General features: G+C 45.4%; 2 protein-coding genes across 2 annotated transcripts in view; one reads left to right on the top strand and one right to left on the bottom strand.

Moving 5' to 3' along the window:
- The window catches only part of RFC1 (replication factor C subunit 1), a 40,999-nt gene extending 36,736 nt beyond the window's left edge, over window positions 1–4,263 (bottom strand). The window contains exons 1-2 of the mRNA XM_083158404.1: window positions 4,071–4,263; window positions 1,539–1,664 (exon numbers count right to left, since the gene is read on the bottom strand). Coding sequence (XP_083014530.1) covers window positions 1,539–1,664; window positions 4,071–4,073 — 129 coding nt within the window. The 5' untranslated portion in view covers window positions 4,074–4,263. The remainder of the gene's footprint in view (window positions 1–1,538; window positions 1,665–4,070) is intronic.
- A 17,112-nt stretch (window positions 4,264–21,375) lies between these two features.
- The window catches only part of KLB (klotho beta), a 29,980-nt gene continuing 25,687 nt past the window's right edge, over window positions 21,376–25,668 (top strand). The window contains exon 1 of the mRNA XM_083158398.1: window positions 21,376–22,277. Within this exon, the coding sequence (XP_083014524.1) occupies window positions 21,537–22,277 (741 nt within the window). The 5' untranslated portion in view covers window positions 21,376–21,536. The remainder of the gene's footprint in view (window positions 22,278–25,668) is intronic.

Below are 25,668 nucleotides of genomic sequence, written 5' to 3'. Positions count from 1 at the left end.
CATGGTAAAACACATTGTTATTTATTAAGTTTCTTATATAGCGCACACATATTCCGCATTGCTTTACAGAGAGAATACTTGAACAGTCACATCAGTCCCTGCCCCAGTGGAGCTTACAATCTATATTCCCTACCACATGTACACGCACACACAGACATTCTCCGCACAGTTAGGGCCATGGTGGGAATGGAACCCATGACCTCAGTGCTGTGAGGCAGTAATGACAACCATTGCACCACCAATACTGCCCCAATTGTGAAACAGTCACATTAAGACAATAGGTGTTTCTATTTTAACTCCTTTGGGTTTTGAACTTGGCAAAGTTTTAACAGGATGAACACTCGAACACGATTTCGTTTAGTGAAGTCACCCAGCCCCCTCGTGAACATGCAGTTGTTGGGGACATAGTCAACATTGACCTGCATGTACAGATGACAGATACCATTCCACCCGAGGGAGCATGCATCGTTAACGATATTTTGCGTACACACTGGATGATATGAACAATACATAGTCAACTATATTGTTCACAATATATCATGAAGTGTGTATGGAGCTTAAGAGAAAGGATTTAATGCATCAGAAAATATCTTCTTCTCTTGGGAAACACTGGACCATGGACATCTCCCAAAGGGGACACATGCAAAAAAAAAAAAAGAAAAAACCCTGAAAGGGAATGCAGTTACTTGAGCTGTTTTAGGTGGTCGGGGGTGTTGATGCACTGCTACCTCGATCTGACTGAGTCTCCTATATAGGCTAGAGCAGTGATGGCTAACCTTGACACTCCAGCTGTTGTTGAACTACACATCCCAGCATGCCCTGCTACAGTTTTGCTATTTGGCCAAACAGCGATCAGCAAAAGAGTGATCCCCTGGAACCACAGATAGAGCCAATAAGGGGATCTTATTTCTTCCTTCAATTTAAACCACAAACAGATAAAAAGAGGAACCAACAGCCTACAGCAATGATGGGTAACCTTGACACTCCAGCTGTTGTTGGACTACACATCCCAGCATGCCCTGCATCAGTTTTAGCATGGCCAACTAGTAAAACTGTAGCAGGGCATGCTGGGATGTGTATTTCAACAACAGCTGGTGTGTCAAGGTTAGCCATCACTGGCCTACAGTCATTGTATGCAGATGTTACAGAAGCTATGCGCTTGGGAGGTAATCAATGCAAGAAAATAGCTTCTCAGATCTAATCCATTAAGGCAGTGAGAGACTCTGCCAATCCAGTTTCCATGGGTGCTCTAACCTGCTCCATAAAGATGGTGGTTGTAAAAGAAATGGAGGCTATGTGGACAAATCAATAAGACATGCATGCATTTCCAGCAAGTAACTGTACTGAATTTATGCTTGTACCTCAATATGATATGAGCAGCAATCAGCTAGTGTGAGTTAAAGAAAGAAGTTACCAGAACCCATTACGACTTAAGACCTGATGGTAGCACATACAGTACATAGTTAATGTGTGTTTGTTTGAAGGAGAGATTAAATGTAACCAGCAGTAATGTATGAACCCATCAAGGAATAAATTACCTTGTTGTCCTTTGAATTTTTCTGTCCAGTGACTCTGTCAGGACTTTTGATTTTGTCTTTTTTCACATCTTTCTCAGTAACTGTTTTCTTGACAACTGGGGTGGCATTGAAAAACTTTCGAATATCCTGAAACAGAAAATAACCATTATAAAATCATCATTACAACACTGGTGGGAAGTTTCAATAGCAGTGGCCAATTTTACTAGGTGTACAGGTGTCAAAGCAGACGTGTGCAAGTGTCGCAGTGGTTTCTCTAGTTTGTTATTCATTTGCTGTAATGTTAAGTTTGTCTCCCTGTACTGTTCCTTTGTACGGCGCTGCAAAACACTTGTGGCGCCTTATAAATAAAATTATAATAATAATAATATACACTGCCCAATATCGAGTCAGGCACTGCTCTGTCTGTGGCTACATCCAGTGAATACTAGCAAACCGTGCAGATCAGTAGCAAATATAGCTTTGCTCATCTCTGTGCGATCCTGTGTAGTACAGATTGTGGCATATCTCTGTAATTGAAATGGGCATTGCGGCTGTTTTGCAGGCATATGTAAGAGAAACGTTTTGTGGGCGTGCATTATGGCCCTTCTGAGCCACATCGTTTATAATATCGGTCAGTGTGTAGGCTCCATATAGTCAACGAAGTGCACTCCCGTGGATCGGTAATAATGTCCTCTGTCATATTGCATGTCCAGATGATGGAGCACATCGCCCTCGCTTTCCCGCCGGCATACTGTGTACCCAGCTTAAGCCCTCTCCACACATGTGCTTTTCCTTCTCTTACAAAAGGTGTGTACACATGGTGTGATGTGGCGGCCGTTGGGAAAGGCAGGGGGCATGGCAGTGGCGGGGCAGGGGCTGCATTGAGCTCCTTTTGATCTAGCACAATGGTGTCAAACTCATGACCCTCCAGCTGTTGTGGAACTACAAATCCCAGCATGCCCTGCCACAGTTTAAGCAATCCATTATATAAAATCTGTGGCAGGGCATGCTGGGATGTACAGTTCCACAATAGCTGGAGGGCCATGAGTTTGACACCACTGATCTAGCAGATCGAAGCAGAAACAGACTTGCCCGCACAGTCTATTTTCTTCCAATGCCACAGGGCCGAACATCTGGATCAAATCTGGATTGAATGTGGCTGTACATGTGCAATTCAGGGTCACTTTCTATTAGATTTAGACTATATAATCCACTATCAACGCCAACCCGAAGCATGGAGAGCGAAGCAAGCCCGCGAGGTGCGGCGGTACGTGTCCTCCGACCTTTTCATACCCCCACTATCCACATCGGCGTGGAGATGATCTTAGATAGTGTGGCAAGCGCAGCGAGCCCCGCGAGGGGACACGAAATACATGTTAAGTAATTTGCGTCCCCTTTGCGGGGCTCGCTGCGCTCGCCACGCTTCAGGCTTGGTGGCTCGCCACACTATCTAAAATCAACTCCACACCGACGTGGATAGGGGGGTATGAAAAGGTCGGAGGACGCGTACCGCTGCGCTCGCCACGGTTCGGGTTGGCGTTGATCGTGGGGGTGGCATTGCCAATGGGGGTGCAGTTAACATTGAAAGCACTCATCAGAGTGCTTGTACAATTAAAAATCAGATCGCATCGTATCACATGCCGCTATATTGCATGCGATGCGATTGTATAAGATGTAATACAATCAAAATCGGGGGCGCCGTGCTAGGAAACAAGTACCCTTTTTTGACTATCATGTCTAGTGATGCAGCAAGGTTTGTATACCATGTACTTGTCCTATACGGTCATGTACTGTGAAGGCCCCCATCCACTACTGCGAATTCCCAGAGGGGAGAAGTCGTGGCCGATACCCCCAGTAGACCACAGCAAGTAATTATTTACCATACCCTGACTTCAGCACTAGTGGTTACTAAAATATGGCTTGGCAGCTTGCCCATATTTCAAATAAATAATACTGTGTATATATAGATTCAGTATGTACCATTCGTTGGTCTGGCAGTGGCTTCAGTTACTGTTATGGTGGAAGAATAATAAAGCTTTGTGAAACCATAAAAAAAAAAAAAGAAAAGTTAACGCAATGTACAGGCAGCTCGTGTTTACATCTGACGTCACATGATAGAAACGCAGCAGCCAATGAGAGCAGTGCAATGTTCCCACTCGCTGCCACTTGATGTAGCCCACCGTGCCCGCAGATCGCTGCCTGGTCCCTGTGACAGGGGCGCCATAACCCTTAATAAACGTTATTACCCCTGCCCTCTAACACCCAGGACCATGTTGTATAGTGTAAACCACGCTATCTGCGCTGGTGTGTTACTACAAGTCTCAGCATGCCCCCACGGAGAGCCAGCACATGGCAGGCAGGACAGGAGGATGAGGGCAGTGAATGAGCCCGTTCGGGCAGCAGACCCCTTGTCTTGCAACCCCTCCGGGACACACACGCGTCACAGGAGGTGATATAAGGCGCGCGTGCATCAGGCCCACTCCTGCAGCGTGAGTGCGAGGCCCGATCCGCACTCCTGCGTGCAGCACACAGATCCCCCGGCCTTGTACTTACCATGGCCGGCGGCGGGTGGGCTTCTTATCACACGTCCACCGCCTCCAGCAGCCAGCACTTGGCGCCAACGCTCTGAATTCAGGCAGACAGGCCGGTACCTCCCACCTTCTCCGCCCCACGCGTGACACAGGCTGAGGCATGCGCAGGGGGAGCGGGTCACCTCTGCTCTGATCAACATCACCCCATTATCCCACACACATCCTTAATGGTTCCCTTCTATGTGACAGCCACACTGACAGCAGTAGCACCCATGGAGAGGGGAGGGGTGTCACAGTGGGCTACTGCTGGCTATTATACATATTTCAGATATACATAATATAGCCTGGGTGATGGGCATCAGTACATGGCTCATTATTCTGCATTGCTGCGTCGGGTGTGGATCATATTGTCGACAGTCATTGATCGACACCGTTGGGTCGACAGGCAGCAAGGTTGAAGGGGTTCTAGGTCAACATGGGTGAAGGTCGACAGGTGTCTAGGTCGACATGGGTTTTGGTTAACATGGGTTAGGTCGTTAGGTCGACATGGGTTTTTCCACTGTTTTTTGAGCCGACATGTGCCATGATGCTAGCGATATATCGTTGCTCTTGTACACACTAGAACATCCTCCATGCCACTCTGTTCTAGTGAAGGTGATGTCAAATCTGTCCGACATATCGTTTTTAACTCACAACCACCTGAGGATTTGGAACATTAAAGTGACCAAATTGTGCAATTTTTTTTAGAAGAAAAGTTGGAATTAAACTGGCGTCATCCTAAAATAGTAGAATAATAGTAGGGAAAACATAAAGTGACATTGTCATTCTTTCTACCATGTACATCTTCATTGACACCTGTGCTCCCCCACACGTATGGAAATACTGATTTTATGACCATGACAGGGTCTTGTGCACTGGCCATTTCTATTTGCCTGTAAAATGGGTGTTTCAGAGCGGCAACTAGGCAGAACAGATCCATTACATGTAGTGTCCTGGGTATAAAGGTCAGTGCTTGTTTCGGGTGGGCCAATGGATCTTTTGCAACTAGCTTGGGGTGGGTAAGTGATAATACTAATAATGATGGTTGTGGTGGTTTGAAAAACAGTGGTGACTACAACAATGTAAACAAAGAATGAGTGGCGCCACTTGTGTATCCTCCGTCCAGGCACCAGGTATCAATAGGCAATATCCCCCTTCTAATTATGGGGTGTCAGCCAATCCTCAAGGGTAAAAGTAATGGTAAGTTACTCGGGGTAAATTGTATACATTCAATAAATGAAGATGCGGCGACTGATTGCTCTAAAATAGTAAGTACTATTTGTGTGCTGGTCCGCACTTGTTAAGAAACCAATAAAAAGTTGTCTAATAAAAGTGGGTCTAAAAACACGATATAAAATTTACTATGGATAAAAAATGTCAAGAGGAACGTATAAAAAAATATATAAGCATTTATTTAAACAAAGTAGACAGTATGTCCCTTTAAAAATACACAGACAATTTTAAAAATATATTCTAACCTAAAAAATCCTAAAATCAATTATAAGGTGCAATAAGAGGTAGCTTAACTTGTAGAGATGAGACAGGAGGGCTAGAGAGTCTCTAGCCCTCCTGTCTCATCTCTACAAGTTAAGCTACCTCTTATTGCACCTTATAATTGATTTTAGGATCTCTAGCCCTCCTGTCTCATCTCTACAAGTTAAGCTACCTCTTATTGCACCTTATAATTGATTTTAGGATCTCTAGCCCTCCTGTCTCATCTCTACAAGTTAAGCTACCTCTTATTGCACCTTATAATTGATTTTAGGATTTTTTAGGTTAGAATATATTTTTAAAATTGTCTGTGTATTTTTAAAGGGACATACTGTCTACTTTGTTTAAATAAATGCTTATATATTTTTTTATACGTTCCTCTTGACATTTTTTATCCATAGTAAATTTTATATCGTGTTTTTAGACCCACTTTTATTAGACAACTTTTTATTGGTTTCTTAACAAGTGCGGACCAGCACACAAATAGTACTTACTATTTTAGAGCAATCAGTCGCCGCATCTTCATTTATTGAATGTGACTACAACAATATTCATATACTTTATATAGCTGGATACTCTCTTGCAGTGGTGGATTTTACCTAGGGACTGCAGCCTGGGTTGGACTGTCTGACAGGGGTACAGGGGGGAACACCCGGTAGGCATCACCATTGTTACATTATACTGCAAAAGACAATGGTAGATTTACTATAGTGTACTGCTGTTATAAATCTGGGACATTATCATGCATGGACTATGGCCCTTATTCTGGTTCACTCACAAAGGCAAATTCCTTCTCAAATGGACAAAACCATATGCACTGCAGGTGGAGCAGATGTTACATGTGCAGAGAGAATTCAATTTGGGTGGGATTTTACTTTAAAGTGAGATCTATATTGCAGTGTAAAAATAAAGCAGCCAGTATTTACCCTGCACAGAAACAAAATACCTCACCCAAATCTCTCTGCACATGTTGCATCTGTCCTCCTGCAGTGCACATGGTTTTGTCCATTTGAGAAGGAATTTGCCTTTGCGAGTGAACCAGAATAAGGGCCTATATGTGTCAAGAGGCCCAGGCCATGTACTGTCTAATAGTTAGTCAAGCCTCTGTGTTGGCAGGCCACACCCCTTCTGGAGGCTTACCCCACCCCAAAGCTTGGGCCCCTACCGCTGCATTCCTCTTTGTGGGCCCTTCAAGCCTCAGTCTGACACTGGCTGCAGACCCCTATATATAATACACCACAACTCCAAGCACTGGCAGCTGACAGACTTCACATTAGAAGTGATTTATGTTCTCAGTTACACACAGAAGAAGCACCATCCCGGACAACTGTGCTCAAGTGGTTTGCAGAATTTTAGCACAGGAGATGGTCCCTTGAAGGTGAGCAGTGTTTCCGCCTACCTGTGTCCGCCATCACCAAGGACAACATTACTTCTATGCAGACCATAGTTGAGGTGGTCCATCATATTTTTGTGGGGTCACAACTTCTTTACAATGCAAGCACTACCTGGTTTATAGGGACTGTACGGATGGTGTAATGGTTAGCATTACTGCCTCACAGCCCTGAGGCATGGGTTCTATTCCCACAGTGGCCCTAACTGTGCAGAGTTTGTATATTCTCCCCGTGTTTGTGTGGGTTTACTTCGGGTACTCCGGTTTCCTCCCACAATCCAAAAATATACAGGTAGGTTAATTGGCTCCCAACAAATTAACCCTAGAATGTCTGTGTGTGCGTGTACATGTGGTAGGGAACATAGATTGTAAACTCCACTGGGGCAGGAACTGATGTGAATGGACAAATATTCTCTGTACAACGCTGCGGAATATGTGTGCGCTATATAAGAAACTGTTAATAATAATAATAACTGCAACCAATACTTTGGGCTCGGCACACTATAATATTCTCCCACCACGCCGTAGTGGATGGTAATACCTCCTGTTGGCACATGTCAGCAAAAAAAGAGAAAAAAACGTGAAAAACCCATGTTGACCTTCCCAATGTCGACCTAATGCATGTTTTGGCCTTTTGACCTTCAGTGGTCGACCCAATGTATGTTGACCTTAATAGTCTCGGCCTAATGACCATATACCATGAGGACAGCACCTTCGGCTAATTTTTTCTTCGCTAAGGTGCACGCAACCTGAATGACAGGCAGGGGGCGGATATGGGTGGACCCACAAAACTTGTTGCGTCAATCTGTGCAGCCGCCGAGTGACTCCTGGGTGAGAGGAGGAGAATTCCTTGAATGGTTAGCAACATCCGTACGCAGCCCTGCACACCGGCTCGGCCAGCTGGGGGAGAGGTGTGACTTCGCCAAGGCGTTAACTTGCACGCTGGGCTCTGAACACACGCAGCCCAGCGGTGTCCATGTATTGGAGATGTGAGCAGAGCCTCTTCTCATACATATTTGAAATAATTGGATATTTAAATGATTTGTGTCTTAGATAAAATTGCTGGTGTGGTCGTAAAACAGACGTGTGGCCTGGAGAGTGTGATTAATGGTTCTTCATTACGTTCTCCAGTAATCTCCCAGACCCCGCACTGTGTGTGTCTCACTTACCATCAATTACAGACAAATGCCCCATATGATTGCCTGCCCTGTAATGCCGTCCCCCTGTAGGTTGGGAATCTGGCATAAGTCATAGTCTCTTTAGCTTTAATAGTTGGATGTTTAATGTAATATATGTTTCCAACCCTGACAACCAAAGTTTTAAAAGGAAGCACATTTTTATCCCAAATACACAAATGCCATGTGTATACATACCAGTCCTCCTCCTCAGCTCACTTTTATTCCTACAGGATGGTCATGCCATGATTCAGAGATTGTGCAAGGGCTGGTATGTGCAGGCATTGGAAAACAGATAAAGAGTTGTCAAATCTTGTAGTGCATCTGACATCTTCCCTGTACTGTACTAGTGTATGTGCTGATATGATCTGTTCCAACAGAACTCAATTTTATGTAGAGTTTCGCTGGTGGGGGAGCTTACCAACTTGGCCAAGTCAGCACCATACCTCCCAACAAGCCGGGCAGGGGACATAGTGGGCGGTGAATGCGGCGAGGGGACCAGAGAGCCGTGTAGCATAGGGAAAGCCGGGCAGCAGGCGGCGCAGATAGAAAAAAACAAAACATACAAATGAATGGACAGCCAGTGATTGACTGACAGCTCTCTCAGTCAATCAGCAAAATGAATAGGCAGCCAGTGATTGGCTGAGAGAGCTCTTAGTCAATCACTGGCTGCCCATTCATTTTGCTGATTGGCTGAGAGAGCTCTTAGTCAATCACTGGCTGACCATTCATTTGTATGTGTTTTTTTTCTCTATGTGCGCCCGCAGTCCTGCTTCCCCTATGCTACCCGGCTCTCTGGTCCCCTCACCGCATTCACCGCCCACTGCCTCTCTGTGTCCCCTGGAGCTGATTGGCTGGTACTTTATCTCCCTCTACTTTATCACTCTCCAAGGCTTCCTTATAACAATTAATATTAAATAAAGAAGTTTACTAGCCAGAGGTTGGACTTTTATGAAAAAACTCTGCAAATTTCAGAAGAATTCCCTGAACTCCCAAGAGAACAGGTCCTGTCCACTTGCTAGTGAAATGGATGTCCGCCATGGTCCTCGATTCCACCCCTTACACTGGCCACCTCTGTTGTCCCTGCCAGACCTTTCCTGGTGGGGAATGTAGAAGAGTGGGCAGGTATGTTTTTATATGACCTATCGCTGAATACAAGGAATCATCCGACCTGAAGTGATCATCAGACAGTATAGACCCAAAATGATTCTCTTTCTCTGTAGGCTGATTTTTGTTTACCGTTACTTACTAAGGGGCATACACATGTAGAGATGTGTGCTAAGCAATTTTGTTAAGCTATTTAGGGTAGGCGATTTCCTGGTGTCCAGATCTCCCATTGGGAGCACATACACATGCAGAGATTTGTGCTAAGTGATTTTGCTAAGCAATTTTGCTTAAGCAAAAAAAGGCCGGGTAATGGTTCAGAATGAGAGATTGCGATCAGTATCTCTCTTTTTTTTAAAATAAATTTTATTAGTGAGATGCCATGGATACATAAAGAAATAGTTAGACAAATAGATATGGTAAAGAATATGGTCCAAATATGTACAAATTAATGCAAAAATTAGGAACGTGCGCAGAGGTTCCCTGGACCAAATACAATACAGTCAAGAAAATATAGAGGCATCTCTTTTGTTTTTGTTTTTAAAGGTGATAATATACTTAAAGGCAATATAGATATAATGCATATAAACAAGGATAAATAATAATATATGTACATATATATATACACACATACACACACACATACATGCATACATACATATAGCTTACACATATATACACATACTAACATTTTATTTAGTCACAGAAGCCTTAAAGATAAAGTGTTTAAGAGAACTAATAGAGAAGAGAAAAAGAAAAAAAGGAAAGAAAAAAAGGGGGGGGGGGGACCCGGAAAGGAGGGGGGTCCTACCCGACTGGTCAAGTTCAAACTTTTAGGAGATAAGTTACTATGTTTTTAGTGGAAGGCTGGGGGTACATTGAAATACGTGGTCCAGGGCTCCCAGACCCTAATAAATTTAGCGGAAGAGCAATTTAAGATACTAGTGATGTACTCCATTGAATGAATATGCCAGATCTTGGCAGTCACCTCGGCTAGAGACGGAACAGTTTGAGATCTCCATAGACCCGCTATACAGGTTCTAGCAGCCAGAACCATATGAGTGAACAATTTATTCTTCGAGCGAGTTGTGTCTGGGATATTCATTGAAAGGAGAAAATAGCCAGCTTCAAATGGAATTTGCAAAGATAGAATCGAATTAGCTAAGGTAGTCAGCTTCTGCCAAAAAGGGATTAAAACTGGGCATTCCCACCAGATATGCAGAAAATTTCCATCCGCCTTTTTACATCTCCAGCATAGGGGGGATATATCTGCGTTCATTTTATTAAGTCTTACTGGAACATAATACCATCTATAGAGAAGTTTATATGCGTTTTCTTTCAGTTTAACACATATAGAACTAGAGGCAACATTAGAGTAAATTTCAGACCAATCGTCATCTTGCAGCATTTTTCCTAGGTCAGATTCCCATGCATTCATATATGAATCTCTAGTATCAGAAGTCTGAGGTAATAAAGAAGGATATAAATTTGAAATTAGGCCTTTTGTCGATGTCTTGCGAAAAACTAAGTTTTCTATAGAGGTGAGTGGTCTAGCAGTGACTTGTGCAATTACTGAGGAATGAAAATGCCTGATTTGGAGATATTGAAAAAAATATTTATGCGGAATAGGGTGTATAGATTGGATGTCTGCAAATGTGGGGAAGGATGAAGTTTGAGAGATCTCATTAATAAACCTTATCCCGTTTTTCCACCAGCTACTAAATGCCTTAGGGGAGCAACCTTGTCGAAAGTAAGGATTATCAAATAGAGGGATCAGTGGACTAGGATGCGATCAGTATCTCTCATTCTGTACACACAGAGAGATTTGCAGTCACTTGCTAAGCAATTTGACTAGATTTTGACTGCATGCACTGACTAAATCTCTCCGGGCATACACACGGAGACATCTGTGCTTACTTTATAAGCAATCTAGTCAGATTGCTTAGAAAATAGCACAAAATCGCTCCATGTGTATGCCCCTTAGACAATTCAGTGCTTAAACTTGATGGGAAAAGTGCAAAACATTATGAATATTTCCCCAAACATCTGCATTGCCGGTAGTGGTTGTGCGACTACTCCATGTGATTTTTGTTAGTGGCTGATTTTGATGAAGCTATTTTGACTATATGCACTGGAGATGTTGGGGGTTATTCTGGTTGATTCGCAGCCTTGCGAGTCCACCAAATCCCACCTTGCGGATGGTTGGCTGCCACCACCCAATCGAAAGCGCAATTCGCACGCAGGGCATGCGAATGGATGTTACACAGTAACATCCATTTGCAGGCCAGGGAGACCCACATACATCTTTCGATGGTCGCCAACCATCAAAAGATGTGGAAGGTGCACGCATATGTAAGGTTGCTCCGTCATGGCCTCATTAGCATAAGAACGCCCAGGGTTCTCATGGGAACGCCTATGAAATGGTGGGCGTTCCCATATGCTAATGGTGCCACACCACACCACCCTCCACACCCCGCACGTTGTCCGGGGTGACAGTCAGTTCGCAGTGGGTGCACGCACCCTCCATATGCACTTGTGCAGAAATGCGCATGCACACAACCCAAACATCGGACCCCGTGCGAACGCAGGCAATCTGCAAACGAACCTGAATAAGGTCCTTTGTCTATGTTCACTATGCTAGCCTACGATCTAGATAAAATTGCCTTGCCTGCACAGTCTAGTTTGTGAGGTGATTCTGATTCTGTGAGGCCGCACATCGGTATCACCGGCATGTTTAACCGTGTGATTTTGGCTAATCTTCTAGGCCACTTTAACTAACTAGTCAAAATCGCCTGCCAAAATCGCAGTGTGTGTACACCCCTATAGGGTATATTAAAGAAGACCAGTCTGGATGCATTATCTCCCCACTACTGTATCTGTGTTTAGAATGCCAGTACGTTGTCCCTATCAAGAATAAAAATACATGATCTTTGTACACCCTGTACCTAGATATGTTATGGTCAAAGTTCTTATTAAAAACTCATCAAAACAAGTAATAGCGCACGCATGACAGGACTTATCTAATACGGTAAGATCATAGAAAACCCGGGAAACCCTACAAGGCACAAGCTGAAGGGAACACAGGGGCCGATTCAGGATCGCTCTCAGCAACACAAATTCGTCCCCAGCCCTGGTCAGGGTTTTCACTTTCACATTTCTGAGCAATGTGCAAACCCGACAGCAAATGGTTTTCGGCAAGTTACACACTCGCCAGGCCATTCGCTGCGTGGAGGGAGGGGCCGGGGGCGATATCTGGGTTCCAACCTGAATGAGGCCCAAAATGTGATGCAAAGATATTGACATACATTTGCTTTTAGTGACCTGGAAGACAAATGGGAAACCAGCTGATGCAAGTTGATATTGCAATGTTTAATATTTCTGATTTCCCTGGTTGTAACGGATGCGTCTGCTTTCCTCATTTATTAAGTATTATCATATTATTAACTATGCTGGAGATTCTCAGCAGTGATGCTGCAGCACCTATAGCCGTATTAAGGATATTGGGTCTGATTCATGTTTTAAAAGTAAAGGAAACCATTGGGAACGGGTCATTCAGAGCTGATCACTGCTGTGTGATTTTGCTGAGCCCTGCCATCAGTAAGCCCCTGTCCTGTCAGGGTGAAAACCTGCCCTGTCTGTGAATGGCTTGAGAAATTGTCACGGTACTTATGTAGTAACTGGGCTGCCGATTTCTAAATCGGGTCGGATCGGGAGATCGCATCGCATCGCATGCGACCATGCGATTCGATGCGATGCGATGCGATGCGATGACCCGATTTTTCCATAGGAATCAATGTTAAAATGGACTGAGTCCATTTTAACATGGAATTCAATGGGAAAAATGGGTCCTTTTCATACCCCTACTATCCAAGTGGGCATGGAGTTGGATATAAACCTGTGGCGAGCGTAGCGAGCCACCGAGCCCGAAGCGTGGCGAGCGAAGCGAGCCCCGCGAGGGGACGAATACCGTCCCCTCGCGGGGCTCGCTTCGCTCGCCACGCTTCGGGCTCGGTGGCTCGCTACGCTCGCCACAGGTTTATATCCAACTCCATGCCCACTTGGATAGTAGGGGTATGAAAAGGACCCATTTTTCCCATTGAATTCCATGTTAAAATGGACTCAGTCCATTTTAACATTGATTCCTATGGAAAAATCGGGTCATCGCATCCGATATCGCATCCGATATCGGATGCGATGCGATGCGATATCGCATCGCATCGCATCTGATTGTATGCCTTAACTTAAGGCATACAATCAAAAAATCGGCAGCCCAGATACTACATAAGTACCATTGTCACTGATCGCCGTACAGCTGCAAAACCATTAGCAACGCACCCACCCACCATCGAATGATTTTCCACTGTGCGCAGTCTGTGCGTAACCCTGACCCTTCTACAACTCTGCGACAGACACTGGCTGATCAAGGCCAGAGTTGATGTATTTACTAAGATGGTTCTATTGAAGATAGAATGTTGCTATAGACAACCAATCAGATTCTATCTATTATCTTCTAGAGCAGGGCTGGGCAACACCGGCCCTCCAGATGTTGATGAACTACACATCCCAGCATGCCTTGCATCAGTTTCAGCATGGCCACATAGCAAAACGAATGCAAAGCATCCTGGGATGTGTAGTTCATTAACATCTGGAGGTCCGGTGTTGCCCAGCCCTGTTCTAGAGGGTGCTAAATAAATAACCCATGGCAACTCTTCAATAGATCTTCAATAGAACCCCATCTTAGAAAATAAACCCCAAAGACTCAGAATGGACAACAGTACCCCAAATAAATACCTAGCTTACATGGGTACTCTTTACCTAAAAGGGCGCCCACGATTTTGATCGTGGGCATCGTTAGTAAAAAAAAATTGCGTCGGTCGCATCGCATGCGACCAAAAAATCGCATGCGATGCGACCGACGCGATGCCCGCGATTTCCCATAGGGAACAATGTTAAATGTCCCAATTGACCCGATTTTCCTGTTCAATGTCTCAATTGACCCGATTTTCCATAGGAAACAATGTTAAATGGGCCACAGAGGCCAAATAGGCACCCTGAAGTGTGAAATGGCCCCCACAATTGTTAACGCCACCCCACGATCAACGTGAACCCAAAGCGCGGCGAGCGCAGCGAGCCCGCGAGGGGCGGCGGTACGCGTCCTACGACCTTTTCATACCACCACTATCCACATCGGTGTGGAGTTGAGAACAGAAAGGGTGGCCAGGGCCGGTGCAAGGCACCGGAGCGCCCCAGGCGAGTCGGGGTGGGGGCGCCCCGGTGCCGGGGGGGGGGGTGTACCTGTCCTGCGGCTGTGTATATAAAGCTTGCGGCGGCGGCAGCGGGGGGGTCCCTGCAGTCAAGAAATAACGAGCGCTATCCGCCTGGCTACGTGGAAGCGCTTCTGTTGTGAAAACACTGGCCGCACGGCGCACGCTGATTGGCTGAATCTCAGCCAATCAGCGTGCGGCCAGTGTTTCCACAACAGAAGCGCTTCCGCGTAGCCAGGCGGATAGCGCTCATTATTTCTTGACTGCAGGGACCCCCCGCTGCCGCCGCAAGCTTTATATACACAGCCGCAGGACAGGTACCCCCGCGGCACGGGGGGGGGGGGGGGGGGGGCGAAATGCCGCCCTCCAGTGGCCGGCGCCCTAGGCAAATGCCTAGATTTGCCTAGTGGTGGCGCCGGCCCTGAGGGTGGCGAGCGCAGCGAGCCACCGAGCCCGAAGCGTGGTGAGCGCAGTGAGCCCCGCGAGGGGACGCGGACAGCTGTGAAGCCCGCGAGGGGACGCGTATACCTGTGAAGGTGTCCGCGTCCCCTCGAGGGGCTCGCTGCGCTCGCCACGCTTCGGGCTCGGTGGCTCGCTGCGCTCGCCACACTTTCTATTCTCAACTCCACGCCGACGTGGATAGTGGGGGTATGAAAAGGTCGTAGGACGTGTACCGCCGCCGCTCGCCACGCTTCGGGTTCACGTTGATCGTGGGGTGGCGTTAACAATTGTGGGGGCCATTTCACACTTCAGGGTGCCTATTTGGCCTCTGTGGGCCATTTAACATTGTTTCCTATGGAAAAATCGGGTCAATTGAGACATTGAACAGGAAAATCGGGTCAATTGGGACATTTAACATTGTTCCCTATGGGAAATCGTGGGCATCGCGTCGGTCGCATCGCATGCGATTTTTTAGTTCATGCGATGGCCGCGATGGGTGCCTTCTAGGTAAAGAGTACCGTTACATGCGCTATAAAAAAGGTGTGGCTTCTTTTGGAAGGGTCGTGACCTCTCATCTAAGGGGCATGGTATTGTGCATAGTGCCGTGATCATGAGCCATGCCCCAATTTTTGTCACTATGGGCGCATGCCCGGCACTCACAACTATTTTGGGAGTGTCTCAGCCTGTGACTGCGATCAGGTACACAGCTGCAATGTCTTCAGCATCTCATTTCCTGCGGCCATGCTGCGCTACCATAGCGCTACTAAGAACTGGGATACCTTGCTAATCTGTGACAGAAGCTCTGTATTTGTATGCAGCCTCCAGGATTTGCATATTTGCATACACCTACGGAGCTACAAATGCATTTGTGACCATCCCTGAATCAGGCCCTGTATTGATAAGTACCAGTTCTGTCTTTTATCTCCTGTTGTGCTGTACTCACCACCAGCACTATGTGGGGATGTGGATTATACAAATGTTCTGTAATAAAAATACCTCAGGAGCAGAGCAGTGTTATCTCCATACCAAAGGTTTAACCCTTTGCATGACACAGGTTCCTGTCCAGCCCCACATTATTTATCTGCAGTAACTGCCCCAGTCTCTGAGCACATTACTGGGCAGTTAGCCAGGGTTTACACAGGTCGGAATTAGGTAACTAGTTGTGAAGCAACAGTTAGCGAGCGATTGCCTAAGCCTGACGTAGAACTATCCATCAGTTTCCTGACAAGGCATGCTGGATCTTGTAGTTCCACAACGGATGGCAATACACAAGTTGCCAACCTCTGATTTCATGCAATTATCTACAAATGTTCTGCCAGGTTATATAGGGTCCTTCATAATAGCTAATATGCCATTCTCCCTAGATGGGCACTGAATGCATTTTACACAATGGCCCTTATTCTGGTTCACTTGCAAAAGGCAAATTCCTTTTCAAATGGACAAAACCATGCTGCACTGCAGGTGGGGTAGATGTTACTTGTGCAGAGAGAGTTAGATTTGGGTGGGGTTTTACTTCAAAGGGAAATCTATATGGCAGTGTAAAAATAAAGAAGTCAGTATTTACCCAGCACAGAAAAAAAATAACCCACCCAAATCTAAATCTTTCTGCACATGGTTTTGTCCTTTTAAGAAGGAATTTGCCTTTGCGTGTGAACCAGAATAAGGGCCTATTTCTGGTACGTACAGTAGTCCAGTGCATATACATCAGGGCAATGCAGCAAGGTCATAGTGTAAAGAATAGATTGACTCTAGGTCGACAGTTATTAGGTCCACTGCTATTGGTTGACAGTGGGTAAGTCCACACCTTTAAAAGGTCGACATTTTTTTTTTTTTTCAGAATAAGAATCATCTTTATTGGCCAGGTATACTTGCGTATGCTTGGAATTTTTTGTGGTAACAGTGCAGCATCAATCAGGGAACACAAAGGGGGTGGGAAGAGAGGCATAAACATACATCACATACATTTCACATGTATCTAGAAAAGTTTGAGTTAGTATTTAGTATTTGGTATGTTCAATACGGTTTAGTTGGTGGACAGCTATTGGGAAGAAGCCTTTTGTAGTTCTTGTCGTCTTTGCTGGGATGGACCTAAAACGTCTGCCTGACGAAAGGGGTTCAAACAGGTTGTGGCCAGGGTGTAGCTTGTCCGCCAAGATCTTTCCTGCACGCTTATTGACCCTGGCTAGGTATAGTTCTTGGACAGTGGGGAGCTCCGCCCCAATGATCTTTTCTGCCATCCTCACCACTCTTTGCAACCTTCGTCTGTCATTCTCGTTTGCTCCTCCGAACCAGATTGTGATCGAGGAGCAAAGGACAGACTCTACTATGGCAGTGTAGAAGATGAGCAGCAGCTCCTGCGGGATGTGGAATTTCTTGAGTTGCCTCAGGAAGAACAACCGCTGCTGAGCCTTCTTGACAGTTGTAATGATGTTGGGACCCCATTTGAGGTCGCAGGAAATCTTTGTTCCTAGGAATTTGAAGGAGTCGACCCTCGACACTACTCTGTCAGATATTATGAGTGGGTGCATGGCATTTGGTTTCCTTCTGAAGTCCACCACCATCTCCACCGTTTTGAGGGGGTTGAGGTCAAGGTTGTTTCCGCTACACCATTTAGTTAGCCGACATTGACAGAAGGTTGACACAAGCAAAGGGTCAACATAGACATGAAAAGGATGACACAAGTTTTTCATGTTTTTTTTATCTATGTCGACATATATTGACATATATCGACATAAGTCGACATGGACACCATATAAGTGTACCGCGTCCCTTCGCAAGGCTTGCTGCACTCGGCACCAGTGGCGTAGCTATAGCTCCGCAGCCCCCACGGTGGCGGGGAGGCGCAGTGAGCCCGGGGGCTCCGGTGGTCTGCGGGGCTATAGCTACCACTTACCCGCTGCTGTCACGGTCCCGTATCTCCAGGCGCTGGCTCCTGCTGCTATAATGAAAACGGACTCATAGAAAATGTCTGCCCCCATAATGCAGACAGTTTTCTGTCTGCAGTATGGGGGCAGCCATTTTCTAAGAGTCCGTTTTCATTATAGCAGCAGGAGCCGGCGCCGGGAGAGATGGGACCGTGACAGGCAGATGGGGCCGGGCAGGTTAGTCAAGGGGAGGGAGGGGGCCGAGGGGAGGGGGGCCCCAAAAAATATGCGGCAGGGGGGCGACAATAAGGTAGTTACGCCACTGCTCGGCACACTATTCTGTTCTCACTCTATGTCCCCTTGCATAGTAAAGAATAAACCAAGTCGGTCTAACCCCCCCCCAAAAAAAAGTGTGTCGACTTTTTCAGTGTCTACCATGTCTATTTTGATTTTTTTGCTTGTGTCAACCTTCTGTCAATGTGGACGTTGAGTATGTCAACGATTTAAAGGTGTCTCGCTTCGCTTCGGGAACACTATTTTATTCTCCCACCATGCCATAATGGATGGTAGGGCATGAAATACCGCCTGTCGGCACATGTCGGCTTAAAAAAAAAAGAAAAACCTCATGTTGACCTTTTCACTTTCCAACCATGTCAATCTTAGCCATGTTGACCTTAGGCATGTGTCGACCTAAGCCATGTCGACCTTCAGTGGTCGACCCAATGCATGTCAACCTTATATGTGTCTAAAGCCCATATATACCTTCAGCACAGTAGTATCTTCAAGATGCTCTCTTTACGTGGAGCGGCCTCCACTAAAGGTACGACATCTGCGAGCATCAGCTGAAATGAAGGCTGTTATTGTCCGTGTTCCAACACTAGTTCCATAACAGACAGCGGTCGACAGGGAATATGTCAACACGTGAAAAAGGTCAACAGACTTTAGGGAAAGGGTCGACACAAGCAAATGGTCAACATTAAAATGGTAGAAACATGAAAAAGTCATCTTTATTTTTTCAAATAATTTTTTGGGGTATCTATGTCAAAATCTGCTAATGCCGATGCTGGGATTTGTAGTTCCACAACAGCTAGTACACCACAGATTGTCAATCACGGTACATGCTGACTGTCTAACAAAGTGACCTATTGACGTCCTATGCAAACGTCTTCATTCCTCTGTTATAGACCACACATTGATTTGTGTTGCTAAGGTCTCTGCATAATGTTACACTCTGTCTATAAACAAAGCTCATAGGGCATGTACCAATCAGGAACCATCTAACATTCTACAGTACACATGGAAAGTCAGCTATCAGCATGGAATACCTGGGCTGCTGGGTAGGTCTTTTATTAGCCGTAAGTCATTATTATATATTATATTATTAGAATACTAATTGCGGTATCAAATTACCCGTAGTAAATTACTGCTGCTAATGGAATCCCAGGGGGCTATCCAATTATCCCCTAGATGCGGCAGTTACGTTCATGTGTTGAGATGGCCATCGACCATCGATGATTCACAATAATCAATGGTTTATGACCGATGTTAAATGCTTTTGGAGAGAACCGGATGGTTTCCCTCCATTGATGAATAAACAGCTTCACCCCCAGACACCCCCGAAGCCTCGCCCACAGGCTGTGAGTGGCTCGCGGGCCATTCACGGAAAGAACAGGGATGACCATCAATTGGTGAAACCATTAATGGTCTCCATAGCATAGTTAGTGGCCATCGATGGCCACACACAGTTTATCCATCGATGGCAAGCATCGACCATGAGCCCACGATGGTCTTATTCCTGTGACTCAGACCCATGTACCATAAGCAGGCCACACATGTAGTATAAGCAGCCCAAAGAGCCGCAATAACACATGGGGAATTTATCCTGGATCCCATGTGTTTTTATCCAAAAACTCTTTTTTCAGACGATATCACATTTTTTTAGCTGACTGTGGGGATTATTCTGGTTCACTCCTTCTGGCAAATTCCTTCTTAGATGGACAAAACCATGGCCCTTATTCTGATCGGTGCGGATATTCCCGCTTGCGTACGGGCCGCCGATGTTTATCGTCTGCGCATGTGCAGAGGTCACTCTGCGCATGTGCAGGCGATTTCGCCGCATGGATTCTTTATACGCCGCACAGGGGGCGTAGAGGGGCGTGAGGGGCTACTTATCCTCATTACCCTATGCATACGCCCCCCGTTTCATGGGCGTTCCCATGCAAACGCGGGGCGTATGCATGGTAATGAGGCCGTGACGCGTGGGTACGGGGCGGGCATCTGACATCGCCGGATGTCAGCTGCCCGCCCCCATACAAGATTTCACACGGACAAGTGTCCGTGTGGTCTTGTGTTGCGGGACCTGGTGGAGCGTGCGGCCCTGCATTCGATGTTCGGCGACCATCGAATGCAGGGGGCTGCTCCCACCATGGAGGAGGCGTATCCCCGTCCACATTCATGCGGACCGCCACATATCCGCATACGGACGGAGGTGGCGATCCGTATGGAAGGCGGGGATTCGCCAAGACGGACATCACCGCATATTTCTGATCGGGCCGCACCGATCAGAATAAGGGCCCATGTGCACTGCAGGAGGGCAGATGTAACATGTGCAGAGAGAATGACCAACGGGCTAAAATAGGGATAATAACCCATTTTTATCTGCTGAAAATTTAGCATTACTAATTGGATATCCCCCTAATTTATTATTATTTTTGTTTTTATCATTATATGAACTATTATTATTACTGATACTAATGATAATATTTTTGCTATTTGTTGTTATTACTATTATTATTAGTATTATGACTAATTGCTGTTTATGAAAAGTATCACACTCACCAGAAGATACAAATGACAGAGGTCACACAGCTATCGATATAACATGCAGCTCTCTGTCACGTTGTGGAATACAAATCGTTATCTCCAATCCCCACGATAAGAACATGAATCGGTTTCTATGTGCCCAGTCCCAGGTATGAGGACTGAGGAGACTGCAGCTGATTGCTGAGTATAGACACTAGGACCTGGATTTGCAAGTGTCACCAGGGGGCAGATCCCTCCTGAGATTACGCTCCTATTTGCATTGCAAAAAAAAAGATACATTTCACCATGTACGTAAATAGACAGATAATACATAGATACATAAGAAATGGATACTAGCACCACGTCTTCTTGTCCCATACAGCAATTTGGTGCTTCTATGGGGAAACATATTGCAAATTGCAGGGTTCCCCCTTATATAGCACCCCACGTTTTATATGAAGCGGAACCTTGCGGTTTGCAATTATATTCCCCCCCTAGAAACAACTATTTGCTACTTTATTGCATTTATTGATACATTGCTTGTACAGCAAATGTGTTAGCTGTTAAAATATATATATATATATATATATACATATATATATATATATATATATATATATATATATATATATATATATCAATCATGTAATCAGGCTCTCCATAGCTGGTACAAGGACACGCCACCCCCTCTTGCAGAAACTCCTCCTGAACACACAGTCCAGGCTAATCATTGACAGGATTTTTACAATCCAGTTCTATAGACCAGCTGAGATAAGACAGTCCCAGCGCTTGCAGTAGAAGACAGCTAGCAGGGTCAGTGGGACACCCATTCTCTCTGCAGACCATTGCCCCTGAATGGAAGCCTCTCCATCCTGACACATGAAAGGAGCCCCATTGCCAGTAGACTAGGGGGACACAATGGTTGTATTTTGTCTGAAAGGACTCTGTCTTTTTGTGGCCATCATTTTCCCAAGAGATGTTGCTGGAAGCCCCGGAGATGGCAGGAAAGTCTGGGAAAGGATGAGACAAGTCAAGCCTTTAAGTGAGGAACAGTTTGCCAACCATGGGACCTTTCCTGAAGACTTTCTATGGGGAGTGGGAAGTTCCTCCCTGCAAATAGAAGAGGACCACTCCAGCAGAGGACCTTCTGTATGGGATGAGTTTATGAAAGACCACCAGCCCTGGCTTGGAAACCTTACCACTGGGCACCCTGCAGACACCCCAGCCAGCTTGCTAAGCAAGGAAGTAGTGCCAGCCCTGGAGTTCTTAGGGGTGGCTTTTTACCACTTCTCCATTTCTTGGCCAAGGCTTTTCCCCCAGGGGGATGATGTCCCCAGTGAGCAGGGAGTCCTGTATTATAACAGCCTCATCAACCGACTGATCAGCAAGGGCATGCAGCCCGTGGTCACCCTGTACCACTGGGACCTGCCAGTGCCCATCCAGGAGAAGTACGGGGGCTGGGAGAATCAGAGTGTCTCCCTTCTGTTCAATGACTATGCCAAGTTCTGCTTTCGGCAGTTTGGGGACCGGGTGAGGTACTGGATCTCCATGCATAACCCCTACCTGATTGCCTGGCACGGTTATGGTGCAGGGATAAATGCCCCTTGGGAGAAAGGAGACGATGCCAGGGTGTCTGCAGTGGCACATAACCTCATCAAGGTAAATAGGTCTGTAGGTTGTGTGGTAGAAGGTTCCTGTGCTCTCAGGAGGTGCGTGCAGCATTGATGCACCGAATGTGCTAAATACTGGATGCACAAGCGAACATTACAGAGTAACTATGGGGGAAATGTACTAAGATGGGATTTCTAGTTCACATGGGTTGTTGCTATGGGCAACCAATCAGTTACTATATATTATCTTCTAGAAGGTAAATAAGTAGATTCTGATTGGTTGCCCATGGCAACATCCCATCTTAATATAGATATATATAGATATATATATAGATATAGATATATATAAATATAGAGAGAGAGAGAGAGAGAGATATAGATATATATCTCTCTATATATATATCTATATATATATATATATAGATATATATATAGATATATATCTATAGATATATATATATATATATCTATAGATATATAGATATATAGATATATATAGATATATAGATATATCTATATATCTATATGTATCTATCAGCAATCTGGCAGCTGGATTGTTACCTTAAATACATTGGACTGTAAATGTGCTCAGCTAACAATGTAAACAATGATGTTGTAATTCCAATATAGTTGCATAACTTATTGGTTGCTGATTCTGGATAACATTCAAGACATTGATTTCTAGAACAATGCAAATCAAACTGAACCTTCTGTACAACACACAAAACTAGATATGTTTTAGTTTTCTCCATCCAGATCTCATTACCCCTGTGTATCCCCAAATCGTGTATGTACTGTCGCATAGCGGAGAACATGGATTTCACGTGCGCTCATTTTGTTTGTTAGATCTAAGGGTCTGATTCAGGCCCCTTCGCTAGGATGTGTATGTCCGCAGCCTAGCAAACAGGTAGACGCCGCCCGCCGCAACGCCCGAATCCCCTCTCTAGCATGCAAGGGGATGCGGTTGAATGGAGGAGAAATCATTCGATGGTCGCTGACCATCGATGATTTCTGCAGCGTTTGCTCTAAAAGTCCACACTTACTTTCCAGATGCCCGCTATCTGCTGAATTGGGGGCGGGCGCTGAAGTCATGTTCTCACCTTTTTTATGAGGATGCCCATAAAACGATGGGCGTTCCCCTGCTACCGCACCGCCCCCCCCCCTGCCCTCTCCTCCTCGATCGAACGGCTCAGCAAATGTGAAACTCGCCGAAGCCATTCGCTCCCGGGGGTTGCGCATACTGAATTGGCCCCTAAGTTGCATATCTTCAGTCTAGATTACATGCAGGGGCTATGGGCTCAATTCAGCCCTGATCGCAAGGCTGTGAATTCACACGGTGGGCCATTATGAACTGTGCATGCACATGGGCCAGAATGACACCCGGCTGCGATGAACCCCTGTAACTTTTGTATGATCGCTGGCACCTGGGGGTGGTCTCCGGCCATTTACTGGGGGTGTTAAGAGAAACGCGGGTGTGCCAGAAACTCTGGGAGCGTCGGTGTAAGCTCAGGCGTGCCAAACCGGTTTAGGGGGAGTGTTTGTGAAGTCAGCTTCAGCCCGTATATGCCTGTTGTCATCGCAGGCGCTGGGTAAGTCTCTGGCTGCGTGGTGCCTGCCATGACTTGTGCCCTATGTAAAAATCAATCGATGGTGTGCGGCTTGCGATGGAATTTGGACTCAGTTGCACGGGTGCGATGTCCGCCGTAGCTGTACACAACCATTTGCACAACAGTTCGCACTGCGTACTCATTCATTCACAAAGCAGGATTTAAATTTTGTGGGGTGGCGTCTACTTGGCAGCTGTGTGATCAGGTCTGAATTAGGCCCTATGCTCATTTTTAGAGCCCTGCGACCCTTTCAGCCTCTGCCCCGCCAGAGTGAAATCCCACCCTGTGCGCGGCTGCAAAAATATCGTAGATCGGCGATCAGATGCAGCACGGACGGTGTAATGGTTAGCTTTACTTCCTCACAGCACTGAGGTCATGGGTTCGATTCCCACCATAGCTCTAACTGTGCGGAGTTTGTATATTCTCCCTGTGCTTAAGTGGGTTTACTCCGGGTACTCCAGTTTCCTTCCACAATCCAAAAAATATACTGATAGGCTAATTGGCTCCCAACAAATTAACCCTAGAATGTCTGTGTGTGCGTGTACATGTGGTAGGGAATATAGATTGTAAGCTCCACTGGGGCAGGGACTGATGTGAATGTTCAAATACTCTCTGTAAAGCGCTGCAGAATATGTGTGCGCTATATAAGAAACTGTTAATAATTAAATAGTAATAAATAAATCCATTGCAACTCACTCTCCAGCTAATGTCCTCTCTTCGCACATAAAAGTAAGGCTGGACTTTTATGATGGGTGCTCTTGTCCATGTTCGGGGCAGGTTCTGACATTATCTGCTCACCCCAAACAGGCAGGTGTCCAACCAGCGTTTCCTTGGACGGGCCTGTAATTTTTGTGGGCACGCCCACAATATGGTGGGTGGACCCCAGCGTCCGCCACCTGCATGTCCATCATTTTGCGAATGTACTGGCAACTATGCTCATGTGCATTCCCCCTCCTTTGAAAACAAAGCTGAATTCGCTGCTCACCCAGCAGGTCTGAATCGGCCCCACAGTGAGATGTACTGCACATAAAAAGTCAAATATCTTAAATTATATATATATATATATATCTATATATATATATATATATCTTAAATTGATTGTTACATGTAGATGTATACGTGGCTAATGTGTATTTCAGTGCAGTGACACTTCACATCATTAGAGGCGTTGCCGCCCACTTGCTTACCCTATACAATTAATTATTACTTTTTTTTATGTTTTGCGGCTAGTTTACCCTTGACTTTTGTCACTTGTGTGTATTTTTCAGTCACCTCATCCAATGTTTACCCTGTCAGGGCCACTGCTGGTCAGAATCTACTCTCATCAAGGTCACAGTGTGACAACACCCAGCAATAATTCTTATAATATCTATCTATCTATCTATTATTATATTATCTATCTATTATTATTATTATTTTATTTATAAGGCGCCACAAGTGTTTTGCAGCGCCGTACAAAGGAACAGTACAGGGAGACAAAACATAGAATAAATAACAAAAAATATCTATCTATATTTTAACTACAGTAGTTATCTTCTATCTATCTATCTATCTATCTATCTATCTATCTATCTATCTATCTATCTATCTATCTCTCTTTTAGCTACAGTAGTTATCTATCTATCTATCTATCTATCTATCTATATCTATCTATCTATCTATCTTTGAGGTACAGTAGTTATCTATCTATCTATCCATCCATCCATCCATCCATCCATCCATCCATATATCTATGTATCTATCTATCTATCTATTAGCTACAGTAGTTATCTATCTATCTATCTATCTTTTAGTTACAGTAGTTATCTATCTATCCATCCATCCATCCATCCA

This window comes from Crinia signifera, chromosome 1 (genome assembly GCF_055691185.1).
Source record: "Crinia signifera chromosome 1, ASM5569118v1, whole genome shotgun sequence".
In the NCBI taxonomy this organism is placed as follows: Eukaryota; Metazoa; Chordata; class Amphibia; order Anura; family Myobatrachidae; genus Crinia; species Crinia signifera.
This window is presented reverse-complemented; position numbering and strand designations above follow the sequence as displayed.